At 37.4% G+C, this 19,398-nt stretch overlaps 1 protein-coding gene across 6 annotated transcripts in view; it reads left to right on the top strand.

The window, feature by feature from the left end:
• LOC105932608 (muscleblind-like protein 1) overlaps positions 1-19,398 on the top strand; it is a 93,511-nt gene that overhangs the window by 50,176 nt on the left and 23,937 nt on the right. For all 6 annotated transcript variants that reach the window (XM_021321115.2, XM_012871841.3, XM_012871842.3 and 3 more), the window contains exon 3: positions 14,579-14,749. In XM_021321115.2, coding sequence (XP_021176790.1) covers positions 14,579-14,749 — 171 coding nt within the window. The remainder of the gene's footprint in view (positions 1-14,578; positions 14,750-19,398) is intronic.

Consider the following 19,398-nt stretch of genomic DNA (forward strand, 5'->3'; position numbering starts at 1 on the left):
TCCTGCTTTACAGCAGGGGTGTTTAAAGTTCAGCCCTGGGGCAATTTGTGGCCCCTGGACTAATTTTGTGCAGCCACCCTTACCACAGTTGAGATAAATAAAGAATTATACAAACTTGGTTAATACAGATGGAGACATTTGATATTTAGTGTAGGGAACTCAAATCCTATTTTTTTTATTTATTTTTTTTGCTGAGAATAGACTAAATTTTATTTTATTTTTTCAGTTAGGCCTTATCTGATTTGAAACTGGATACATTTATTTTAATAAGACAAACATGCAAGTTCTGAATCTACAATGATTTACACAATCTGATTACTTTAATATTTTAACTAAAATACTGAATGCTCAGTTTATTGATGAGTGGGTAGAAAATTAGCAATAACGTATTTATTTATTTATTTATTTATTTATTTATTTATTTCTTTAGACCCACATGACAAAAGGTTGGAACACCCCAACTCTAGAGACTCTAGAGTGTGTTTGTAACTGGAGTCTTTCTAAGATAATGATTTTCTCAAGTAATGTCTGAAAGTAAATCAGTACACATAGATCATCTGAGAAAATTATAAATTTTTCCCCCATGAGCTACTATAGTGAATCCAAATTAATAGTTGTCATGGTAACATGCCTAACAGTGCAAAGGGGTCTTTGTGACGTTTTGCCAATATGTGCCAGTAAGTTAATGGCAGCTTTCAATTTCTTTTTGCTGTCATTTGATGTTGTTATTCAGCAGCATTTGCAGGATGATCCCTAGTTCTGAAAGAAATGGACACATTAGTGGTGTCCGAATTCAGTATGGGGTAAGATAACTGTCAATATAAATGTATGTGTAGGTCTCTGAATTAGTAAATGTCAATAAACGTGAATAATTTTAAGATTAGTATTTGTCTAATCTTAAAATTAATCTCAAAATGTCTCGAGTTCTTTTAAAATTAAGCAATGTGTCAGTACCCTGAGCAGATCTTTCACGTTTACAAAGATGAATGCTCGCCTAAAAACATTGAATAAGTTATTTTTATGTCACAGAGAGCGTATTATATCTAACCTTATTCACAGCTTTTTACTCCTCTCCACAATTGTTGTTTCCATTTAAACAATTATCTTCAACATGCAATCAATCATGGGATAGGATTAGCCACGAAGGATACACCGGACCCTTCCTCCAAATCAAAGAAAAGAAGGAGACATGTCTTGGCCGCATTTGAAGGGTCTTAGAAGGATCTGGACAGGCCTCATCTCTACGCTGTGATGCAATCGGCCCACAAATATGACCTCTGAAGGAGGCAGCCCTTGAATTTGGACACACTCACTGTCTTGTTTACAGGGGCTATTAATGGCATATAACCTGTTCATGTCTGTTGAAGCACCACTTCAATGTCTCTTAAACTGAATTCTGGACCAAGTTAAACTTGGAGTTTCTTCTTAAAGAGTGGATACTTGCTTCAGAGTTGTCTTTATCGACTTCAGTCTTGACTTGGACTTGTCCATTAAAGACTTGAGACTTGATTCAGAGCCCTTTAAATACTTGCAAATTGACTTGGGCTTGCACTCTCTAGAGACTTGAGAATTAGCCTGACGTAGACTCTTACAGAGTAGATACTTGACTTGGGGTTCCCTGTTCACTTGGACTTACCCGTTAAAGACTTGAGACTTGATTCGGAGCTGCTTGAAGTAGTCCCTTGGATTTGGAGCTGCTATTAAAGACTTATTTGTTGACTTGGACTTGTGCTTTAGAGACTTGTCTTGAAAAAAAAAGATGTATGATATACTTTATGAAAGCTATTAAGGGTTAAAGGGGAAAAGACCAAAAGAAATTAGCAAAACCATCAGTCTAAAGCTGGATTCAAAAATTAGAACAGTTAGGCTCCACTGTATCAGAGTGATGTCATTAGCTATAATGGTTAATGATTTTGCCCCATCATTAGCTGCCTGGGCTAACGATTTTGTACCCGCACCCACCCAAAACATGCTAACTTTGCCAGGCTAAGTGGTGCGGTTGGGGCTGTAATTGGTGTTTTGGCTAATTGAGCACTATAGCTAAAAGCTTTTCTCAGACGGTGTGTCATTTGCGACATGTAGTAGATTTACTGTCTGGAGCAGCATTTGTCTGTGAACCTGTCCACTGTTTCATCCCAGATATAGTTTCTACTCTGTAAGCAGTGTCACCTCGGTTTCTCACTGTGATTCTCCTGTCCATGGATCTATCTTTGTCGTCCCGGCGGCTTATCTCTCTGCCCACCTAAATTAGATTTTTAAGGTCATTAACTGATCCACGCTATTATACTGATGCACCAGGGGTGTTCCAGATTTGATAAACGATTGGAAAGAGATAATGAGACTTATATAGACATCTTGTATTAGCACACACGGAGTGACAAAGAAGGACAAGCTAAGGAAAAAAAAAAAAACTTTGTTCATGACCAGATTCACTCCCTAACATACTGTGTGATTAGCCACTGCATCAAGTCTGGAGTGTAATAATTAATAAAAATAGCTACATTACACTGTGTGTGCATGAGTGTGTGTGTGTTATTGCCCTGTCTGGCAACACTCACCGTCTTCAGACAGTCTCGTCTTTGTGCCGTGTCTGATGTCATAATTTGCCTGACGTATGCTTGCCAACAGCAACCGTTAGGAAATCACCATCCCAGTGTGTGTGTGTGTGTGTGTGTGTGTGTGCAAACATCTATGCCTGCGTATTCCCATCACATCCTTATCCAGACAGCTCTTAGTTGATTGAAGGTTGTCTGTGGGAGCAGGGCGGTGAGGCAGAGCTGTTGAGAGAGAATTAATAATGCACAATGATTTGGGAAGTCCAGACATCGGTTCCAAAGTTGTCACACTGGTCACGGTGTTTACGGGACAGCAGCAGCCAGCTCAATGCAGCGAGTACAAAAGGAGAGAGAATGCAGAAACAAAAAAGCAGAGCAGTTGTGTTATGTAGTTTTCAGTCGGTTTGAGTAATTTTGTTTGGGTGGATTAAAAGATCATTTTGCATCAGTGGGTGATTAAGGCAGTCTCCATGCAGAAGGCTTTGCTCAAAAGCGATGTGCCGTTAAACCCATTGGAGGGTACACCTTCAGTGTCACTTGCACAGACGGCATTGATTAATACCAATAGTAGAAGAATGTTGTGTGTCATTGTCTGCCTCTCATTGTTTTGCTGCCTTTAAAGCTTCCTTTGGCTTTCTGTTTGAACACTGGTGCTCTTGGCTTTGCTTTGTTTTTTATCTTGTAAGAGAGGTTTTTTTTTTTTTGGGGGGGGGGACTTACGGGTTTTATACAGAAGAGAGAAGCACTGCAGCATCAGAGTTACAGCATGAGATTTTGATTGCACCATTGATCATCATGCACATAAACAAACATGCAGCATTGTGTCAAGGTTTGGAGATATCCCTATTCCTTAGATTGCTTTGTCTTGAAAAGCCAGACACTAGTACTTTTCCCGCCCCCCAAAATTGTCTGAAGCTTTAGATAAGATTTTTTTCTATACTTTCACAGATTTCTTTGGATATTATCTGCTTTTTTCACTAAATTTTAGTCCAATGAATTTGTTTTTCTTGTTTTGACTTAAACATCTTCTAAACTCATGGGAATGTATTGATTAGCATGCATACAACAACATAGTTTACAGTCTGGTCTCTTATTATTTAATCACATCCCCCCTCTGGTCAGGTCTCAGATACACTGCATTTTAATTTTGATGCAGGTAGAATAAACATTTCTAAATGAAAGTTCTCACTATCATAGGCAACATACTTTTTGATACTTTTCACTGCATAATTATCAGTGGAAGCACAGCAAGATGTAAAGGGTGGCCAGTAGATTTGATTCAGCCAAAAAAACAAAACAAAAACAAAAAACAGCAATGGTAAAAAATGGAGATGGAAAGATTTTTTTCCAGACACTAATGATGTGTTACTGCTGCCTTTGTCAGAAAGTAAAGAAATCACAGACAGATGTTTATCTATTAAATTTAAAAGCACTGCAAGCTTCAATTATTACTTTAAATACATTCTGATCTTTTTAAGGACAAGGTAATCTGACAAAACATCCCCTTGTGAAAATATGTTTTCATTTCAGAAGTATTTCAATTTACAATACTCAGGTAAGAAGCATTAGGCATGGCAAAGTAAAGGTCTTAAAGGTATTAGTGAATATGTATTGCGTCAGTCTCTGACCATAGTTAAAAAAGTCTGACCCTGTACTGGAGGGAAAATATTGGCCACACTGTTCTGCATTAAGCAGAAAAGTTTGTCCTTTAAGTTATTTCAGCTTACAGAAGCTATTCACTGACTAGTAGAATGGCATAACCTACGGCAAAATAAGCGGCATTTAGTCAAAGTGTTTCTGGTAAATAGCAGGCTTGTTAGATTAGTTTTTTTTCAAGATATTAATGTCACCCATTATCATTCACTCTTAAAAGCCCTTTGTTGCACAACTTTAGAGAAACCTTAGGAATTGAACACATCTATCTATCTATCTATCTATCTATCTATCTATCTATCTATCTATCTATCTATCTATCTATCTATCTATCTATCTATCTATCTATCTATCTATCTATCTATCTATCTATCTATCTATCTATCTATCTATCTATCTATCTATCTATCTATCTATCTATCTATCTATCAAAACATCAAAAATAACATTTCACCAGCCTTTAATATGTTATGCTAACACCAATGAGAGCTACTGGATTTCTACTGAAGGATGATGCATCTCTCAGGTTACTCAGGTAGAGTTCTCAGGTTACTTCCTTTACAAAAGTTAGGATATTGGTCATCTGCTGTAAATAATTTGCAAAGTACACTGTAAAAAATTGTGTAATTTATGGTAAAATACCAGCAGCTGTGGCTGTCAGAATTTTACTGTTGTAAATACGGCTGAAGTGTACAACACATTATGGTATAATATTTTGCCAACACAGCTCAGAACGGTAAACTGTTTATGGAAAATTACTATAAAAATCACAGATATATTGTGCACAATATTAGTCAACATCAGTAAAAAGCACGGAAGAACTGTATGATACAGTAGAGAATTTCTTGTGAGGAAAATCAACTTTACAATACATTGCCAGTAGCTGTGGTTGCAAGAATTTTACCATAAAAAATACAGTACAGCACAGAAAAGATTGTAGTTTGGTGTGAGTCCACATGAACGATAATCTATGGTGGAAGAGATAAAATGACTTTTGCTCAGAGTCGATCAGCAGTAACGAGACACCGAGTCCAGACTTTGCTGAGGAGGGTGTGCGAAATGGACACATGGTCTTCCAAGTCACCAGTTGAGCTTGAGACTCATATGTTTTCAATCAGAGAGGATCGCTGCACAGGCAAGACCCTCTCTGCAGTTGGAAAACAGAAACAGAAGCAACCTGATCATGTCATAAACTCAGCCTTCTTTTAAGTGTTCATTTCATATTTGTTGACTTGCACACATGTATCCTTTCAAACACTCATCACAGTTGCTATAACACTGACATGGTTCTACAGTATCAACAAAGCCTAAAAATGTATACGCTTACTCAGTTAAACAGCATTAATTGAAGGGAAGGATATGCATTGTTGTGAGGATGAGCAGAATGGGGAGTGTCTGAAAGGCTGGGTGGTTGTTAAACAGAAAGAGGCCAATTTCAAGGTGTCAGATATGGGTATGATGCAAAGTTATTTTTTTTTTATTTTATTTCAATATATACAGTATATTCATAACTGAAGGCAACATAGTTACATAAAATGGTTCCATAACCGGTAAATACATAATACTCTCATTTTAAAACCAGAAGTACCATGGTAATGGGATACATCTCCCACATAGCACGACAAACAGCCTTTTCAGGGATTTAACCTGAGCTCGAAGAATCCCCTTATACATGTCAGTCAAACCTGAGTCAGTCACTTGCATCTGAGCAAGTAGGCCATGAGCTCAGTTAGAATATACCAGGCCTTGCTGGTAGGTGGCCATTCACAAAGAAAATAGACAAATGCCTAGTTAAAATGTGGAAAAACACACAAATAGGAAACAAAACAATAATGGTAAACTTAGGAATGTCCAAAGACAATTTGATAGCGCTCGGAGCTGTTTGTGCCACTGCATGTGGTCCACATCTCACAGCCATGTTGCATTTTATGAAGGTAATAGACACCCTGATGAAGGTTTTTAACTGTTTGATTTGGGGAGTGCCTTCTGTCTTTTCTCCTCTCTTTTTTTGCAAATTTGTATAACCAAAATGCACCTTTGTAACACATAAATCACCCTGAACTCAAATTTTCTATAGATAAAACATTTGTAAAACTCATAAACCGAACTGTTTGGGGCATTTAATGAATTAGACACCATTTTTCATGGGTGTCACAAAGGCTGGTAAGTTCTCCACAACCTTATAGATGAGTTCTGAGAAAGAGAGAGAGAGAGGGAGAGGGGGGGAGAGAGAGAAGGAAAGAAAGAAACCATTACCTGTATGGGAGTATCAGGTCACCAGTAGGGGGTTGGCACTCTCTGATCCTATTCCTGACTGGGCTATAGGCGAAAACCTCTACACCAGAACTACAACAGAAATGTATATATTTTTTTTAAAAATGTGCATTTTGTTTTAAATTAATTATCAAAGTTAAATATCATACCGACATTATATCCTCTGCACAAATAATTATTGCAGTCCGGTTTCTGATTTTGCACCGTATAATTAAATATCATCATCAGTAAAATCAATAATTTTGTCAGATCAGTAACGTAAATTTTAGGGTAATTAACTGCTGGCGTTATTACGGTATATTTCTGTGGATTTTACATTTTCTATCCATAATGCATTTCTGTGTTTTCTAAATTTCATAACTATAACAATTATGGGACATTTCTGTTTCTTGAGTTATGGTAATTGAATGTATTGTATATTGTAATATAATCTTTTGGATTTTACGGTCTGTAACTGTTGGTATTTTGCAACGTTTTACCATACATTTTACAATGTATGAAACCTCAGTAAATTTCAACTCAGTCAGTAATACGCACTCATATTGAATCCTTCTTGGTCCAAATTTAATTAATCAGTCCAATTAATTCCAACACAACCTAATCTTGTAATCAGATTCTGAAACATAACATAACTAACATACAGTCCCATTCAACAAATAATATAATAGAGTCTAATGTAGTTGGCAATGCAATGCCAGTCAGTACAAATGTGTCTATTTGACAAATCCCAGAAGATTGGATTCAGCTGATAACCTTGCAGCAATACTTTTGTATGTTGTATTAAAGGACAAAAAAGATATAGAGCAGTTTTTCTTTGTTTCTTTGTTTAATTTCTTTAAGCACTCAGTATAATATTCTGTTGTTGTGAAGTACAGGGGCTGGGAAAATCTGTGAAAAAGCAGCAAAGTCCAGAATACACCTCAGAGCCTGAGGAACTATTGATCAAGACCGATTGAAATGAATGCAAAAACGTTTCACTCCTTCACAGTTCTGTTTTAAAACGGATTTGCTTCTCATGAAATTTTCAGTGTGCTTAATTTGAGCCATTTCTTCCTACAACATATATATGAATGATTATATTTAGTAAAATGAGCAATGCATAACTTGCTTCATACCCTTTGATAAAAATGTTGGTATATAGAAGCACTAAAGAGTACAATAAAGTCTGCTAACAACTATTTATTACAATCATCTTGCATACACATTCAGATTTCTCTAATCAGCTATTCTTGTTTCAGTTACAGTGTTATGTTAGTGCAAGGTAAAACCGAAACCTTACATTTGCAGTAAGACATTTTTTGATCACAAACACATCAGTGCTGGAAACTCCTGCATTGAAACTGGGAAAATGTGGTGGGATTTTTGTCATATTGTTTTTAGCCAAGGATATCCATGTGAAATAGTGGATGTGTGGAGAGCTCACAGGGGGAGAACGTTATATACATCAGCGGCAACTGAAACAGGCTTTCTTATTACAATAAAATGACTTTAACATGGATGTCTGCACATAGCCTCCAGCCCGCTGTCAGATGACAACATTTACACTTTGTCATGAAGACTTTTTACCAGATTGTTCCATGTAATTGCAAACTCACCAAGGGTGACGTTTTATCGCATAATGGGACTTTGAAAAAGTGCTTGTCAAAGTTAACAGGTTTTTAAAGCTCTGTAGGGTTGAAGGAGACTGCAGACAGGGAGTAGAAATGTGTGTTTACAGGAGTACCCTCTTTCAATTTACATGATGGTGATATTCAGTGTTGATTTAAAAATGTAATTTATTGCCTCTTTAAAGCCCTTTGTCTTCCATGTGGGACTGATAAAGTGCAACAAAGATCACTTTGTTATAAACCAACTCTGTTATTTATAGTGAAAACATGTAACCATGGGATGTGTTGACTTTATTCACTAATATTCCCTTCAGTACTCGTTAGTTTAGAATCATGTTTGCTTTGAGGTGATAATATAAAGGATTATAAAATAGCTGCACAGTGATGGTGTTTTTAGTTGCCTCAAATAGCCTTTAAGTGGGAATAAAAACATGGAAGGCTGCCAAAACATAACAGATAACCAGTCACAATAGCAGCATTGCATTACACCTTCTACACTGTAGAGGCTAAAATTACTGCTTTCTCGCTGCCTAATTTCTGTACAGAAAAATAAAATATGAAATAATGTTAGCAGCTGGGATGTTTGTTATAGTGCTATCTTGTTCAAGGCAAATGTTTGCACACTGCGTGTGAATGTGTGAGTCCTCATAAATTTCAGGTGTTCTGTGGAAGTGTTTTCAGTGACGTTATTTAAAAAAATTATGTGCAGACAACACACTCTTAATGTAAAAGTCCTACAGTAATAAAAAAAAAAAAAAAACATAAGCATAATCTTGGTTATGGCAGAACATTATGCCTTTTATTTTTCTTCTTGGTATATTTGACATTCAGTATTTTACAAATGCACTTTGATTTAAAACATCGCTGCTAAATGAGCCGAGGATAGCTGCTTATGTTCAAGCAAATAATAATATGTGGAAATGAGAGATGATATCCTAGCTTCCCTTCATTTTTAGGCACACAAGCTGAAGAAGCAGGAGACTGACAGAAAGTAGACAATTTGATAAGACAAGAGAACAAGACGATAAAGCAAGTGGGAGAATGTGTGAAAGACAAAAGCAAGCAGTCTGTTGGCACATTAGCGTGTCACGGGACGAGAGGCAGACAGCTGAAGGCAGAACAGAGTCAACTTAAGTAAAGTCTGGCAGTTGCCAACCTTAGAGGACCTGCAGCTTTAGATCAGACAGGTTTGCCATTAACCTTCACTGACACTGTTTAAACAGTGGGCTAAAAGGACAGAAAAGGGACAGGAAAATGCCTGGACATTTTCATCACCCTCAGTGACTGTCAGGGACCTTAGGCTCCTCTAAGATTGCATCCTTAGACAGCAGGATTGGCCCAGACAATATGAAATTAGGAGGAGCGTTCAAAAATACAGAACTTTTTGATGGTTGGAATTAAGTGAGAGCAATAACCCTGGACACAATTCGAACCAGGGGAAAACCAGGAATTTTAGTTTAATACAGCTTTTATAAATTTCTAATCACTGTCAGATATCCTAAGAAGTTGAAAATTTTTATTATTTTCACAACTGATTTCCTTATTTTAATATTTTATGCCAGCAACTGGGACAACTTCTTCACTCCTGCTGGACCATAAGGCTGGAAGAGTTCTGTAAAACTGGAAAGAAATGTTTCCCATAAATAAATAATTCTCGCATGGGACGAGGCTGAAGACTGTCATTAAATTCTTTACCCTGAAGAAAGATATGTGCCTAAACCTGAAGTTCTCCATTTACTGGTCCAATTTTTCACATCTACCAATGATAATGAGACATGAATACAGAGCTGCTTATATTGGCTGGGCTCCAAATTTATGTAACTAGTTTCGTCACCCAAAGAGAAGCCACTGCTTATCTGGATTGAATTGAGTCAGCTGAGGTGGCTGATGTATCTGATAAGGATGTCTGCTTTGAAGAGTGCTGTCTGTATCAGGGTGAGGGATATCTTGGATCCGAAACCGAAGGTGTAACTTTTGTAACCTATACTCTCATAAGTGGAAATGAATGAATGGATGGATGTTTTTCCCTTCAAACTAAATATAAAGGAGCATTCCAGCCAGTTTTCCTTAGAGAGAGAGAGATAGTTAGTACTTTTGGCACATCAGTTATCCAATACTAGGCGCTAGAGTGGAAGACAGACAGACAGAACAGACTCAGATAGACTTTTCACATCTATCCATACTGAAAAGGCTGAACTTTCTCTTAAAGGAAGCCTTTAAGATGAGAGGTTTAATGTCTTCAACACACAATAGAAGAAGTCCAGTTGCCTTCTACTTCAGCAGTTAGCATTGTCATCTCCACCAGCACACAATAATGAATACATTTTAAAACAGTTTGATATGAAGCAATATCCATTAAGTTGTCGCCCAGATGTCATTCTTTTTTTTTAAGGAAGTTCCTTCTTATTTATGTACTTTTTTGTTTTTTAACAAAAAGTACATAATTGAATATTCCCTGTCCTAAATTGATTAGAACAGGGCATATTAATATTTAATTTCACTTTAATCCTAATACCATTGCGTGACTCCAAAGGAGAAAAGTTTGGGTGATCAACTCACTTTTTAAAATGAACCTTTGACTCTTAGTGAACTTCTAAATATTGCTGTTATCCACATTTTTACAAGTGGTGCCAGCTTTTTAATATGGAAGTCAAGAAGTGCTGAAAAATAATGAAAATAAAATTAATAAAATACATAAAATAAAAATTGTGCGTTGAATTAATTTCATGATCACTTGCTGCAGCACATCATGAACTTCTGTTGTCTGGTGATAGGAAAGACTGCTCCAATCAAGAGATTTGTTCTTGAAGTTAAACAATTAAATTTCAGAATTTACTCTATAAGCCTCAGGGGTTGCTTAATTTACTCGAAGATGCAATACGGCAAAGGAATGATAAAATAATTGATCAAAGTACAGGAAAATGTAGAAATTATGACTACTGATCTTGATTGATTCATTTTACATTTCATCATTCATTTATGTATTGGATAAATTATCAGCAATAATAAATAAATCGTGTACGTACTTGTACTTAAACCTGCTAAATGCTGACCTCTGAGAAAACACTTTCTCAGAGTGTGCGGTGGATTTTATGCAACCCTGAGCATTGCACTGATACTCACAGACAAACACATTCAGGAGATGACATGCTTAAGTGTAGTCAGCCGGGGGGGAATGTACTCTGAAAATCAAAAGACATTAACCAATTATCTCTGATCAATAGTCACAGCCACACAGGGATGAGCCAGACTCAGAGCTCTGTTAATGCATGCCTCGAGGCCAGGAGGCAGGCTGGGAATACTGTTCCTCTCCGCTGCCAGCCAATGAAAATGTTGGAAGAACCCTTGACACCCCGCTGCTCTCCAATGCAAAGTCTCTCCGCAGCTGTAGCCAGGCAGAACAGGCAGCACGAGGAAATGTGAGTCGAACATAAGGGAGATAGAGTGAGATTAAATGGTGTGGGGGGGGGGGGGTAAAAGAGGAGCTGGAGAGTGGATGTGTTAGGTTGTGAAAGCAGGTGTTATAACGGGTCGCAGTGAGCAGCAGGTAATCTCACCCAGATAAGCAGCAGCATGACAGCCAGGCCCTTAATTCCTCATGAGAGGTGGCACTGTGGCGTTGTCACAGGGCTGGCCCCGGATCCTTCCCAGAAACACTTTTCATAAAAACTCCGTAATGCTGCGAAAGGGTAGCGGGTGCATTCTGATGAGGTAGCCGAAGGAACAAAGGAGAGCAGCAGCACTCCTGTTCTGCACTTTCTCCACGTTTGCCTGAACAAATCACAGCAGCGCTACAGCCGCACTGCTCTGTAGTCATGATGAGGAGAGTAAATATCAGCACCGGGCTCCGAATATTGAACTGATGGAAGCAGAAAGATGGGAACAATGAGAGAGGGATAATAAAAAAGAAGAAAAAAAGAGGAGGAGACATCTAAGATATTACACCTATCTGGGGGAGTATTTGAAGGAGCCGACATTATGAGAGTGTAAATTACACTCTCTCCTTGTCCCTTTAGGCTGCTGGATGAATACAATCACCCACAGCAGCAAGCACACACACACACACACACACACACACACACACACACACACACACACACACACACACACCGCCGGCTCTGTCTATAGACACTGGAATAATATTAGACTGCAGTTATGTGTGCTTGTGTTTGCCACTTTCACAAAGAGGCTTCAATCATGTATCGATCCTGCATCAGTTCTTCAGCATGTTCTTTTCTGCAATGATCTCAAATATTGACACATAACTCATTTGGTTAATTCGGGAGGCGATCGATTGTCATTTATGGAGCTTTGTACCACGTCCAGCATCAAGCTGGACAGCCTCAGAGGTGGTACAGTAAAGGAGGAAAGCAACGTTACATTACTAATAGTTTCCTTTTGATGTCTTCCATAGGTCTTCATATCCATTGATTTTTGAAAGCAAAAACGTTGAGATATTTTGTTGTTATTTTATTGCCACCAACTCAAAGTGGCACATCATTTCTAGGTGGAAGCACACATATTTAACCAAAGAATCTGTCTGTTCTTCGAAATAGGTTATGTGGCTAAAATATTTGCTTGTACACCTGAGGGGTAGGGCCTTCAAAGGTTGACCAGGCTCCTCCAATTCACCCGAATGAAAAAAAAAACACTGTTAGAAGATGTGCTCTATTTATGCTGCAAAAACTTGCATTTGACATTGCAAATTTCAGTGCTCCTCTGGTAGTTACATGAAGAAAAGCACATCACAGTTTTTTTTTCTTTTATACCTTACTATCTTTAAAATTATGGCGGTGCAGACAAATTATGCAGCACAATTTCTGTTAAATATGGGAAATATTAAAGGTAGAGTGGGCGATTTTTCCGGAAATGTAGGTGAGAAACCCCCAAGTCCTTTTTTTAATAACTGTGTGCGCAAAACCACCTGACTTGCTCTTCTGCTCCACAGGGGGTTTGCGTGAAAAAAATCTTTAGTTCAGTATTATTTCTTTCTACTGCGGCCTTCCTCTTCTTCTGATAAACTTGTACGCGGTTTGCTTCTTGCGACTCTCAGCCATTTTCAAAGTATACGGTGAGAGCAGCGGAGCTGCAGTGAACGGAAGCTACCTGGAGACATAAATACTAGAACTGCGCATGACCATCAAAGGGAAACTAGCAAGGAATGAGCACGCACATTGGTGTTAGGTGAGCGCGTCTCAATGACTGGCATGTGGGACAACCAATAGATAAGGGAATCCCCCGAAACTTGAAGCAGAAAAAAGATCATCCACTATACTTTTAAACAGCCTGATTAACTTTTGATGACATACTTTAGAAGCTGATTTTGAAAAAAAGAAGAAAAGAAAAATCAAAACAGTGTGGTCTGCATTTGTATTCAGTCACTTTTACTTTTATATCCCTTAATAAAAGGGTGTGTAACCAACTCCTGCAAAGAAGCAGCTAAAAGCAGGGCAATTCATAAAAAAAGCCGGACGGCAAATTTAGACAATAAATCAATTTTAATCAAAACACATGTATGTCTTAGTGTGGCCCAATTAATGCCCATGTAGTACTTAATCTTATCTGGAATAGACTAGAAAATAGTTGTTCACAAATGCCTTCCATCTAATCTGACTGAGCTTGAGCTACTATGCTAAGATGAATGTGCAACACACTGGTGCAGAGTTGCAACTGTGATTGCAACTAAATGTTTGTTCTAGAAAATGTTGACTCAGGCATGCAGAATATAAATGCACGGTACACTTTTAGGGTTAATACTTGTGAAAGAAAAAGAAAAAGAAACAAAATTTATTATTTGCTTTCCACTTTACATTATTTTGTGCTGGTCATATAACACGTATAAATAAAATCATAGAAAAAGATTGACATTTGTTAATCTATTAATTGAAGATTGACGAAAATCATCAGTCATGTTGTATCTCTAAACTTTTTATCCTCTTTTCCTTCCAAGTACCTGAAAATAAAATAGCTCAAATAATTAACTCACAAAAATATTAACATTAAACACTTGTCTTAATTCATAAACATTAAAATGATCTGTTTTTTTTATTTTTCTATGAACTATGGAATGCAGCAAAAATAATCCCTAATAGAGAGGCAAGAAGGGTTTATAAAATCATTCAAAGTCCAATTATTGCACAATTAATTTCCGTAGCCTATAACAGACAGAGAGCTAATTTTGGTCAGTTACTTTCTCTCTTTGCAGTAATTTGTAAAAAAAAAAAAAAAGAAGAAATAGTTGTAATAACCAGTGGCTCAGTCCAGAAGGGAAAAAGACGGTACTGATTTTTTTTTCTTAACAACTACAGTACTTAGGTCTAAATGTCAGTTAAATAGTGGTGAAGCACTTTGAGTCAAGGTCCTTCTTTCAGCTACAAAGCTGCAATTAGATGACAATCTTCCAGTCAGCCATCTATTTGTCTTTACCCTTTCTCACTCCTCATTATTTCTCTTTTCCCACTACCTCGTCCCTCTCTCCCACCCTACCAGGGGCGATGTTCCAGGGAGAACTGCAAATACCTGCACCCTCCTCCCCACCTAAAGACACAGCTGGAGATCAATGGAAGGAACAACCTAATCCAGCAGAAAAACATGGCCATGTTGGCCCAACAGATGCAGCTCGCTAACGCCATGATCCCCGGAGCACAGCTACAGCCAGTAGTGAGTAGAAGCATGTTTCCATAACTTCACAAGTTTAAATCTGTAGAAAAAGAATTGCAAAATACAAAAGTATTTTTTTTGGACAACAGAGTCAGCGTTCTTCATGTTTTTCTCTACAAGGCAATTAGAGTTTTCCCAGACATATGTAGTTACTAATGAGTGATCTAAATTATGAGCAAAACTAAGAGATCATTAAATCAACCAATGACTAGAATCCTTTGTTGTTAAACCCAAGGACCCAAGACTTGGAACAAAACTAACCCTGCTAAAGTGTTGGAAATTCACTGAAAAGACTATAAAATGCTGCTTTGGCTAAAAAATGATGCACACACTGCAAAAAAGGACCTAAAAATAAGTAAAATGTTCTTAAAATTAGTGTTTTTGTCCTGGATTGAGCAGTACATTGTAAAGAAAAGTGGAGAGTGTGTTGACACAGAACTAGAAATACAAGAAATAAGAAGAATAAGAATATGAATAAAAATAATAAAGAGACATTTAAAAAAATAATTTTGGTTCTCTCCTGTAGGATTTAATCTAGAGGGGTAAATTTGTCTTTGTCTTTGCAAGTAACTTCATGACTTCTGAATTTGTTAGTCCAGGGGTGTCAAACTTGGTTTCACCGAGGGCCACTTCACCATATTATCTGCCCTCAATGAGCCAAATTAACAGTATAAATCATGGGTGCCCAAGTCCAGTTTTCAAGAGCTACCGTCCTGCAACTTTTAGATTCATCCCTGCTCTAAATGTTGCGTTTTAATTCTGCTGAAATTTTTTGTTTTTCTTGGGGGCTAAATGTTGCATACTTAGCTCCGTGTCTGGTTTCAAAATGCCAATGTATATTGTACTTTTTAACGGCTGACACTGTCCCAGAACACAAAAGACATACTGGTTTTTAACCTTGGAGCACAAATAGTTGGTGAAGATTCTCAGTCATCCAGCTCATGATCAATCCAAAAAAAAGGTTAAAAATAAAACAACTGGACCTCTATTCTGAATCTGAAGATGTTTCACTTCCCATTCAGCAAGCTTTCTCAATTCAAAATGTCTGGAGTAGCGTGGTGTTCTAAGCTCTGTAGACCTGCCGGCGAGGCCTCGTTAGAACTTGGGTTCACATGTAGATTCACCTGGAACTGATCGCCCCTCTGAATGGAGAGTTCTTAGGCATCGTTTGGTTTCTCCAATATAAAGATTAGGACATTCCTCAGTGCACTGAACCGCATATACCACTCTGCTTATCTTAGGTTTGTGGGTTTTGTCCTTGAAATGGACCAGCCTCTGTCTGAGGGTCATGTTGGGTTTGAAATGTACTGTTATCTTGTGTTTAGAGAAAATCCTCCTGAGTTTTTCAGAGACTCCAGCAACATATGGGATGAAAATATTGTTGCGCTTGTTCTTCTCCACGTTCTGTTCTGTGACGTGTCTTTTGGATTTCCTTGCTGATTTGACAAAAGCCCAGTTAGGCTATATGCAGATTTGAAGAGCAACTTTGATATATGTCTGTTCCTTGCGGTGAGATTCCACAACGGTGGCTGGCAACAATCAAAATACATGATGGGAAATGTAGTTTATGGTTAATTTCTGCTTAAAACCTAGTTTTGACACGTGTACTAGCCCAAAGTGGTCTGCTATCAGATTTCAAATAATGGACGGAGACTGTTTAACATTGTGACCAGTGGTCTTCCGGGCACTAAACCTGGACATTACAGGTCTAGCAACCATAGTGGCTAAAAGTTACAAGATGCTGCTTTAATCAAATTAAAGTGTCATTTAAAACATCTAGGTAGAAATTCTGTATAAATGATTATAATTTGTTTAAATCAGGAACTGTTTGTTCTGTATAGTATGTGTATTGAACAAAATTTGTAGGCCTAGTAATTATGGTTTAAGGTGGGACTTTCTCCTGTAAAGCAATAGCCGCCGAGCCCACAGCCGAACCAAAATCAGCATGGCAGTTATCAAATCTGTTTTGTCAGAATCCACATTTGAAAGAAGAACAGCAAGAAGTGCCTCGACTATCTTACATTGTTGTGGTTTCTCATGAAACGTGGTGCTAACATTTTCATTTGATACCATAATTGGCTAAAGCCAACCTTTCTACCGAATGTCCCTCATTTCCCTAAACGGACTCGATGGAAGCAGTACCAGATTGACATTGTGGAGAACAGAGAGTGCTACACTTTGTCAATCTGGATTGCCAGGTTACATAAATCCAACATTCTATTTTGACTGTTATGCCCACCTGATTTAAAAAAAGAAAATCTGTCTGTAATTATGTTGACCGAGGATGGATTTCTTAAAAGATCCTAAAAAATTATGAGGCAAAAAAATGTAAGTTTCAGATCCAAAAAAAAACTTGGCGAGCTGTCTGTAAAGACACAGGCCCCAAACCTCAACCCAAGTCAAGGCTCTTATTCATTCTAGCTCCATCTCTCTGCAATGTCCATCTGTGGGGTAATTATGGGGCTTTATTAATAGCACAATGCCACAGTTTTGCCTGTCTGACAAAGGACTTCTCCAGAAAAACTAATGTCCCTCTTTTGGTTATTTCTACCTATTGCTCGGATCTAAATCCCATTGCACACATTTAGGGATGGATGGCAAGTGAGGTTTGCAAAAATGGAAGTCAGTTATAGACCATCTTGACATTTGATGAAGCATTATCACCACATGGGGTAACCTTCCCACCAACCACCTGGTAACAATCATGCCTAAACAAGTCCTTGAACTAATTAACTAGATTAGTGGACTACTCACTATCGATGCCTTTGAAACCATTTGGGTCTTTTTTAAGTACATGCTCTTAAATCTTTCATCACTGAAAAACAGGCTGAGGTCAAATTTATTTTCAACAAATTGGTTTTCCGAGTTGTTAGCTTGAAGCTTAAAACCTGAAGCCTCTTTACAATCATGGAGCAGAGAATCCAAATACGTGTGTTTTTTCTTGGTCTTAAGAGGTTAATCAGAAGTGATTGTAGGTATATTCCTAATTAGACGTAATTTTGAACAGAATTAGATTCCAGAGATTAAAATCTCATAATTTCCAGATGAGCTGCATATTTCTAGCCAGGCATGTTTATGAGTCTATCCATTAAAGTTCATGCACTTTCTAAGCCAATTCATTAAATTTCTAATGGTAATCATTTACTGTGTGTGCAAAAGTAATACCCCTGTCACACTATTGCACACCTGGCTTCTGTTTCTAGATAAATGAAGTTGTAGTAGTTCCTGTACATGTAGACTAGAGTCTGAAATATGTTTTGTAGCCAATATGACACATATCTACTCAGTCTCACAGCCAAAGACCCGGTGCATTAAAGATGTATGAGCAATAATCAACCATCAAGTAATCAGTAAACCATCAACAATCAATAATCAAATATTCAACCAAGAAGAAGTTGTCCTGTCTTACTTAATGTGAAGCAGCCATTGAGGCATCAGGATCTCCCTAATCCCGCCCACTGATGAGTTTGATGGGTGAAGGTGACAGTTTAAATGATTTTATTATGGGTCTGGTGCACAACAGCATAAATAAATACAGAACAAAATAATTAAATGTATATTCAAATTAATTTCTTTAACAAAACTTACATTCAATTATTTAATGTCATAATTTAAAAGACATATTTAATTATTTGATGGAACATTTAAATATTACATTTTATATTTCATAATTTAATGGTACAATTAATTGTTTAATGATGTATTAAATTGTAATTTTATTTATTTTATTTTGCATTTCATTATTCCATGGCACATTTCATTATTTCATGACACATTTATTTATTTCATGGTACATATAATGATATATTTAATGATTTAATGGGACATTTAAAGGTGCATTTATTTATATCATTTTACATTTCATTATTCCATAGTACATTTATTTATTTCATGGTATTTTTACATGTATTTATTTCATGATACCCGTGTTTATTTTATATTGTCACCTTTAACACTCCATATAATCCAACCCAACTACAGAAAAATTACATCTCTTTGGACTTAACAAGCCACCGTAGCAGTAGCATAGTGCCTAAGCCTGTCACAGTAAGCAATAAAACAATTAATCGCATGATAAATTTAAATGAGCTTGATAATTTCCGTTTGCATGCGTGTTTGTTTTCTTTGCATCTCCGTCTCTTTCTATGTAAAAGACTGGATGACAGAAGGTTTTACTCCAGTGCATCGCTCTCCACTCTCCCCTCTTGTTTCCTTAATGTAGGGAGGATTTAACCCTTGTGTCAGGCACCTGCCAGGTGCATGGCCCTGTTGCGTAGCTCAGAGTGTAGCATGAGAGCCCTGTGAACAGTAGCACGGCAGCGAAATGGTAGTTGAGATTTGAAAAAGACATGGAATTGGTTTCAAAACTGAACGCGACAGCGGCAGTTTGGCAGCACTTTGGATTTAAACCAAAGGACTCTGGTGAAACACTTAACCTGGGTGAGCTGGTATGTTGCATTTGTTCCAAAGCAGTGGTAACAAAACAATACAACAAACTGGAAAGCTGCACCTAAAACAGAATCACCCAATGAGAGTTTTTCCCTGCTGGGAAAGAAACTACAAATAGTGGGCCATCTCTGTCTTCCTGACAATCCACAATCACTGGAGCGATTAATCTCCAAATCAAATACAAAAAGGGTTTTGCAAAA

Source organism: Fundulus heteroclitus, chromosome 18, assembly GCF_011125445.2.
Source record: "Fundulus heteroclitus isolate FHET01 chromosome 18, MU-UCD_Fhet_4.1, whole genome shotgun sequence".
Lineage (NCBI taxonomy): Eukaryota > Metazoa > Chordata > Actinopteri > Cyprinodontiformes > Fundulidae > Fundulus > Fundulus heteroclitus.